The sequence below is a fragment of the Danio rerio genome, chromosome 1 (assembly GCF_049306965.1).
Source record: "Danio rerio strain Tuebingen ecotype United States chromosome 1, GRCz12tu, whole genome shotgun sequence".
Taxonomy (NCBI): Eukaryota; Metazoa; Chordata; class Actinopteri; order Cypriniformes; family Danionidae; genus Danio; species Danio rerio.
Genome location: NC_133176.1, coordinates 47646791 through 47655000, shown reverse-complemented (window position 1 = coordinate 47655000; position 8210 = coordinate 47646791). Strand labels below are relative to the sequence as shown.

General features: G+C 37.0%; 2 protein-coding genes across 4 annotated transcripts in view; both read right to left on the bottom strand.

Moving 5' to 3' along the window:
- Positions 1–670, bottom strand: part of unc93b1 (unc-93 homolog B1, TLR signaling regulator) — a 25882-nt gene extending 25212 nt beyond the window's left edge. For 2 of the 3 annotated variants that reach the window (XR_012404140.1, XM_009293277.5), the window contains exons 1-2: positions 507–618; positions 24–191 (exon numbers count right to left, since the gene is read on the bottom strand). Coding sequence is in view for 2 of the 3 variants with exons in the window: in XM_009293277.5 (XP_009291552.1) it covers positions 24–143 (120 nt within the window). In the remaining variant the exon portion in view is untranslated. 3 annotated transcript variants of the gene reach the window in all.
- An 820-nt stretch (positions 671–1490) lies between these two features.
- Positions 1491–6057, bottom strand: timm10 (translocase of inner mitochondrial membrane 10 homolog (yeast)). Its single transcript, NM_001002678.3, is given in 2 exon segments — positions 1491–2785; positions 5808–6057. Coding segments are annotated over 2 exon segments (267 nt in total). The 5' UTR covers positions 5879–6057; the 3' UTR covers positions 1491–2589.
- Between the last annotated feature and the right edge of the window lie 2153 nt (positions 6058–8210).

Here is an 8210-nt window from a genome sequence, read left to right as displayed (position 1 = left end):
CTTAAAATACTATTGGTTCTAACCTGTCCCTGTATGTTTCCCTCAGGTCCGGGCAGCTGCGGTGGATCCTCTGCTTCAGCAGGGGGCGCGCCGTCTAGCTCCGCCTCGCGGTACACGTTATCGTCAGCGATCAGTGCTGCCATCTCGCGGCTGAGAGACTCACTGACAACTACAATACTGCAGGTAGATCACTGAGAATGGCAAAACGAGTCAAAAATCTAAATAAATATGAGCGAATGCTATAAAAATGAAAGGAGAGAGAGAGAGAGAGAGATAGAAATAGAAAAAAACTGTATGAAATATAAATGTGGTTGGTTATGTTTACATATAAAGACATTTGTTAATACAACAACGTCTGAGGGTAAAACAAGTATCGAAAAACAAGTCACTCAAAAACAGGAACAACATTTTAACATTTATAAGTATGGTTTTATATGCAGTGAAGCTTGACGACGGCACGGCGTCCAATAAACATAGGGCATTACCTAAAAGCAAACACAACTCACCGAAGTGGAGAACGATGAACGTCGCTGTAGCAACAAAGACTGCCAAGTCTTTTAAAATAATAAAAGTTAAGGTCAAGGAACTTAAATCGAGCTTCTAGCGAAACCTTGACCTTATAAAAAGTAGCGTGTAGCTATTATAAAGAAAACAGAGAAGGAAATGAAAGTTTTCTCACTAGTTCCCTATTTTCTTAAAGGGACAGTGCTTGAAATCCGGGCTGTCCACAAATGACCCAATCCGACTGGAAGAGAACCTGTTTAGCTTGCGCAATATTTGTGAACAAATTTGATAAAGAAATGCTAACATTGTTATCAACATAACACAGTAACTAAGCATGTTTCTACACATGGTTGATTTTAACATTCATCCATGACAAAGCTTAAAATGTAAGACTTTGAACCAGTAACAATTAAAACCAAATGTTCTTCCAATGTGCCAAGCATTCCTTTTTAACATGAAGAATCTTCCATTTACAGTGAGGTCTGTCAAACTTTAAAAAAAACAGGAAATATTTTGTTGGAACTGAGATTAGTTAAATATGTGGTGCTTAAAGAAGACAATAGTGACGCATGTCCTCTAAAAGACCCAGTGAAACTGATACTTTAAATAACTAAAAATACATTGATTAATCATCCTGACACAACTTTATAAATTACTTTCAGAGTATAATACCCAGCTGAAAAAAAACGGCTTAAACCAGCCTAAGCTGCATGGCTGGTTTTAGCTGGTTGACTAGCCTGGTTTTAGAGGGGTTTGGCCACTTTCAAGCAGGTTTCCATACATTTCCAGCCTGGTCTTAGCTGGTCAGGCTGGAAAATAACCTGCTAAAACCAGCCTGACCAGCTAAGACCAGGCTGGAAATGGCTGGAAACCTGCTTGAAAGTGGCTAAAACGCCTCTAAAGCCAGCCTGGTTGACCAGCCACTGGTTTAAGCAGTTTTTTTAGTAGTGATTTCAGAACATTGCTTTGAATAAAGAATCAGAAAATGACAATGTTACCCGTTTATTCACGATTTATAAATTCTAGACAGCCTTATTCAGTACACCGTATTACGTAGACTACACTATTATAAAACCAAGCTTAGTAAATTCTATCCCTCAGTTTCCCCCACATGTGACAAGTGTAAAGCTGCTGAGCACATCTTTTTTGGTCCTGTGTTCAAATTCAGATTTTTTTTGGTTAGAAATATTTCAGTACCTTATTAAGGTTTGCGATTGTGCTTTACTCCCTGACCCAATGATGGCAATGTTTGGCAGCTCAGATTTTCTGGAGACTTAACCTAAATGTACGGTTACCTGTTCAGAATGGCATGATAGCTAAAAAAAAAAAAAAAGTTAACCTTGGTTTCTGGAAGAAAAATGCCAGGCCTCTTTTTTCAGACTGGGCTTCTTGGACTTCTAAGAACTCTGCGAAATTTGATAAAATGTGGAATCCAGACTCTAAAACACCATAAAGATTAATATTGTTGTGTAATTTCTGAAGATTTGTAATCCATTTGCAAGATTTTTGCATCCATTGCTGTGTATTTTTGTAGGTGATATATGTCTAATATGTCATTATTTTCCCTTGTTTCATGCTTTATTTTACATTAAGCACAGATTATTGTTATATGATGGTTTGTCTGTCTGTTCCTTGCTTTTCTATGTCTGCAAAAACGATTTAAAAATATTCAAGAACATGACAAAATGGTAAACATTTTTATTTTGTTGACCAATAAAGAAAGATTTAGTAAAACGACAGAAATAACAATGAACAGAGCCAACATAAAAAGTTACCAACAATTTCACAAGGATATCAATTCTCAAATTTCTTCAACAAGACATCTTATTCCTGTCAATAACTGCTAAAGCCAACACACTCATCAACTTCTGAGGTAAAACATCCAATCATCTCCTCCAAAACGCTTAACCCCTCACATGGCATATCTAACAGAAAGTCAATATGTGTTCATATTCACTTTAGAAGGTATATATCCATGGGCAATCCTGTCAGATTTCCCTGTTTGGATGTCCAAATTGTGCCCACTTCTCCCATAAACCCCATCATCCAAGGACTTGATCCCCCACCCTTGGAGTTTATATAAGATTATCCAGTTCCAGCAGCAGCTTTCCTCATCACCTCCTCATCCTGAACCGAGAGCTCTGTGAGTTTTCGGCCGAGTCTCTCATGCAAGTCCAAGTATTTGGCCACACAGCGGTCCAGACAGACAGCTTCCCCCTTCGAGAGCTCCGCTTCCTTATAATGAGGGGGAACACATTTCCTGTGACACGCGTTGGTCATCCTGCATAAGGAGAAAGAAGAGCGGAGATGAGATTATATGCTTTGGTTGAACCCATCTGTTCACATTCACTCATCTTCAAAACTGTTATGTTCATAAGCAGGCAGCACAGTGGATGGCACAATCGCCAAAGGTCAATGGTTCGACTTCGAGCCCCAGCTGGGTCAGTTGGCGTTTCTGTGTGGAGTTTGCATGTTCTCCCTGTGTTTGTGTGGGTTTCCTCCGGGTGCTCCGGTTTCCCCCACAAGTCTAAAGACATGCAGTACAAGGGAATCAAGTAGGCTAAATTGTCCAGTGTATGTATGTGAATGGGTGTGTATGGATGTTTCCCACAAATGGGTTGCGGCTGGAAGGGCATCCACTGTATAAAACATGTGCTAGATAAGTTGGCGGTTCATTCCGCTGTGATGACCCCAGATTAATATAGGTTAATAATAATGAATGAATGTTTATATGCTGAATCGGTGCAGGGAAACTACATTTTCCATGATGCTGTACAGACTTTCCACCAATCACAAAGCTCCAGCGAGGAAAGCACACATTATTGATATTTAGCTCCACACGCTTCCATGAAGAAACAAAATATGTCAGATATATTGTTTCTATATAGAGAGCCATTCAGTTTTAAATAAAAGATATACATTTATCTGATGTTTTTTTTTAGAAATTGGGTTCACAGTACTTCATGATGTTGTAGCTCTTACCAAATTACTTGACTTTTGTCAAATTTTCATGTATTTTACTTTTGATACACATTCAGATTCTCCTTGCAGCTGTTTGGTTTGGTTCATGGCTTATAATTCTTTACCAATGATCATTTCTAACATTTTAATAAATAACATGAATGGGAAAAACAGTTTTGGAACAGCTGAACAACGGATTTAAGCACTAATAACGTCCATTAACTCAATCCGTTATTTTATAGAGACTACAACAGTAGGGCTAAACTATTGACAATCAAGGAGTAAAATTGTATTAGGCATTAATACTATCTGAAGAAACACCTGACAACAGGGTTGCCAAATCTGTGGTTTTCCATCTGGTTAAGGTTAGACAAATTGCATCAATTGTATTGTAGGGTTGTGTTGAAATATTTTGCTCTCCCAAATTTATGATCATAAAAACTGCTAGGATGATGAAATGGAGTAAGCACACTTTTGTGAAGTGCACTAGAGAAGAGACTTTGTGTAACTATTTTCGTTTCCACAATAGATTTGCAGGACCCTTCAAGACTGTTGCTAAATTATAGCAGCAAAAATATGTGATCTGGAGAAGTCAGTCGATTTACAATTAATATCTTGAATGTATAACATTCATCAACAAGCTGTACTGTCAATTTCAGTACATTTCTTTATGATAACATAATCTTTATAATTAATAATATATTATTGAGTTTGGATATTTTTATTATAATAATATAATATTATTAGAGTTGTTTTGGCCTACCTTTTTGCTCTTCCAAACACTTTTTTTCTCTCTCCTCAGAAATAATTCAATACATTATTTTTTACCACCATTTTTTCATGGTTCAAGGAATCCATAGAAAATTTTAAATATTTGTATAATATCAATATAAATATAATTTATATGGGACATTCTACCTGAGATGTACATCATTCGTCCTTGAAATAAAAACAAATAGTGAATATAAAAGGATTTCATCCCAAAAACTTTCTAAACTGAACCGATGGTTGATTTCTGTGAGTTGTTCTGTAAAGGAATATGTCATTCATTTGGTTCTTAGATTTTTGCTCTTTATTAAAAACATTTTACACTGTATAAACCCTGTCATCCTTGTCCTCAGCCCAACTGAACCTACAGTGTTAATACTTTTGTTATGCTATAAACTGTTATTTAGGGGGAAAAAACTTTTAAAATAGCAAGTTTAAGTTATTAGCATTCACACTAACTGATTAAAACATGAAACTATAAATAAATTCAACAAAGAAATACTATTTTACAATTGCCCCCATGTTTCTGTCAGTCCTGTTACATTTATATTAAACTTAAAATAAAATGCATGCAATACACCTTTAAGGCTATGACTCGTTTGATGAAGAAGCTGACAGTGATCAAAGATGCATTCTATCAATGAATTGTATGATTTCATGCTTGTTTTTGCATGATTTTTTTGTTTTGTTTTTTTTGTTTTTGAGAAAGAAAAGCTTAAAGGTCAGGTCTTATCACATTTTTTATAAGTGAAAATGTACTTTTCTGGTAGAATGTCCCATATTATAGTACCAACAACTATACCTTTATATTTATAGCATCTATAACAAAATGTAACTTGTAATATTGACATTATGTAACTAGTAATTTTCAACAAATAATAAGAGAAATATCCATCAAATTGAGTAGGTGATTATCCAGCCCAACCACATACAATTATTAACTCTAGACTTTTACATAGTAGGAATAAATGCATAGGAATGGCAAATATTTAACTTCATAACAACCGAACATTACATAAAACACTCAATTAGTCTTTTTTTCACTTAAAAAGCTCTTCACAAGGATATACCAATGTCAATGTCACAGGCATTTTTATATAACATTTTAATACACCAATCTAATATAAAGCATACTAATAACTAATAATTGTGTATTTATACACAAATGTTGACTTGTACATTGGATCAGCGCATACATTTTAATTAAACACTCAAACTTAACTTTCTCAAAGTGACAGAGGACAAAAAAATGAACCTGACGGTTCAAGATGTGCAGGACTTGAATGCATGGACCTGTCACTGCAATAGCAATGCTCGTAATCTGATGATACAGGTTATTGCAGCAAACATCAAGGATTATATAGATTTACTGAATTCTGCCCTAAAATGTCAAATTATGCGATCTTGATCAAGGCCTGGTGTCTTAATACACATAATAACGTTATACTACAACTAATCGTAAAAAACAAATAGCTACACAAACTACTGCACAATAGCATATCTGATGTCTGCATCAATAATGCAAGTAATGTCACACAAATAATTTTTGTTGCATATGAATAAAATCTGCATACCGGTTGTACATGTCAGCCATCATCTCCACCTCCAGCTCTGCGGCGAGCTGCTGCGCTTTCATTGGGTCCATTTCTGCAAACGTCCTTTCGGTTCCCCCTCGACAAAAACCCACCGGTCTGCGCGCGGATCCCGTTCAACAAAGAGCCCCGACAGCCTGCTTTAACCTTCAGTGTCTGTGTGCTTGACCGGAGAAACAACCCACGTGGATCCTCCTTTCCATCCAGCGTTGTAATTGCTACATCCGCTGACAATAAAGTTTTCTATTGAAAAGTGAGACGCCTCGTGGTCGGTCCGGTCCGCTGCTCCGATACGTCAACGCAGCCGCCATCTTAAACCGGTCATCGGTGCGCTGTAAACAGACGCAACTGAACGGAGGAGCTGCTTTTTCTCGGATATAAAATACAATAACGCTTACATTTATTGACTGATTATAATTTCATATTGTGAAAAAACCTAGGAGAAAGAAAGCTCAAAAGTGTAATGTATATTTTATGGTATATATATATATATATATATATATATATATATATATATATATATATATATATATATATATATCAATAAATAAGTAGTGCTGGAATCCTCTTTTTCCCCCTAACAGTTTTCTAACATTTAACAAAAACAGTTTATAAAAAGTAACGATTAAGAAAAACAAAAAGCATTATTATAATAGTACAAATTCCATACAATAACGTCTGCAGAAAGAATTCGATTGACATCCCCCTTTGTACATGCCATTAGAGGGGAACACCAGGGCTGCGTCCAAAACAGCATACTTCCATATAATACAGTACGCTAAAATCAGTATGCGAGCCGAGTGGTATGTCCGAATTCATAGAATTCGAAAATCAGTATGCGAGAAGTACCCGGATGACGCATCCCATGCACACTGCGCTATCCCAAAATGCCTCGCAAGAGAATTCATGAATGGAAGTAAAGCGACGCAACCGACACAGGAAGGTCATGTGATTATGACAAAATGGCAGATGTAGTACGTCCGAATTGATTTATTATTTTTTACATTCATACTGTATAGAACGTACTTTACTAACGACCGAGTAGTACGTTTAAATTCAAATGCAGTACCTACTGAATAGTAGGTGGTTTCGGACGCAGCCCAGGGCATTATTTATGCCGGAACATTATTTATGCCTGGCATCTCATTTTACCAATCCCCCTCCTCTACCACCCTCCTCCCCGTCCGCTGTTCACTTTCACTTTCTTCCGCGACCCCCCTACCCCTGGCTCTTCTTTCACTTTTATCCATGACGACCAACCCCCCTTAAAACTTTAGTGCGCGACACCTCTACATCCTAGGGTAACATGCCGGATTTGTAACCCCAATCTGTTCCTGGACCTTGCAATTCACAAGTCCAAAAACTTAAATCTCAAACACGAGGACTAAAAAAGCTTTGATATTGTCATGTAGCACAAGTCTATAAGCATGTTAACGAGAGAGCACACACTATCCACGACGTAACCAATACAAGCTAATATAAAACTGTTGTAAACATCACATGCATAAATCACAACATGGACATTACATTAAGTAAATGCAGCCTTAATCAGGTTGCAACTTCAGTTGTGTCGCTTCAATCCCATTCATGAATTCTCTCGCGGGGCACCATGGGACAGCGCACCATGCATGGGATGCACAACTCTCTATAGAAGTAGTAGGTCAGGGGTGTCCACACTTGGTTCTGGAGGCCCAGTGTCCTGGAGAGTTTACATTCAACCCTAATCAACCACACCTGAACCAGCTAATTAAGCTCTAACCACATATACAAGAAACTTCCTGACAGCTGTTGAAGCAAGTTGGAGCTAAACTCTCCAGGACTACCGAGGTTGGACACCCCTGCAGTAGGTCATCAGGGTACTTCTCGCATACTTATTTTCGTATTCTATGAATTCAGACATCCATTTGGCTCGCATACCGATTTAAGCGTAATATACAGTATGGAAGTATGCGGTTTCGGACGCAGCCTTTTCTTTTTTTTGGATCTGCCACTATGCTGACACACAGGCATTTGTAGCTCCGCCCTCTTTTGAAAAGACCTCATTTGAATTTAAAGTGACAGTCACAAAAATTCACACTTAGGGTCAAAGTCTAAAAGGAGCAGTTTCAAAGAGTTATAAAACATTATTTGTGGGGTGTTTCCAGCTGAAACTACACATACATGCTTTAGAGATATAAGCGACTTATTTTACATCTTTCTTAAAGAGGACCTATTATAACCTTTTTAAGAAGAAGTCAGACCAACAAAATTCTTTCTTAACGTATTATATAGTTATTGTTTTAAATACGACTAAAATTGACAGAATTTTTAGACTAAAAACCTTTCTTAAATACACACACGTACAGCTATTTATTGTCAGTTTATCAACTCAGTTATAAAACAAAA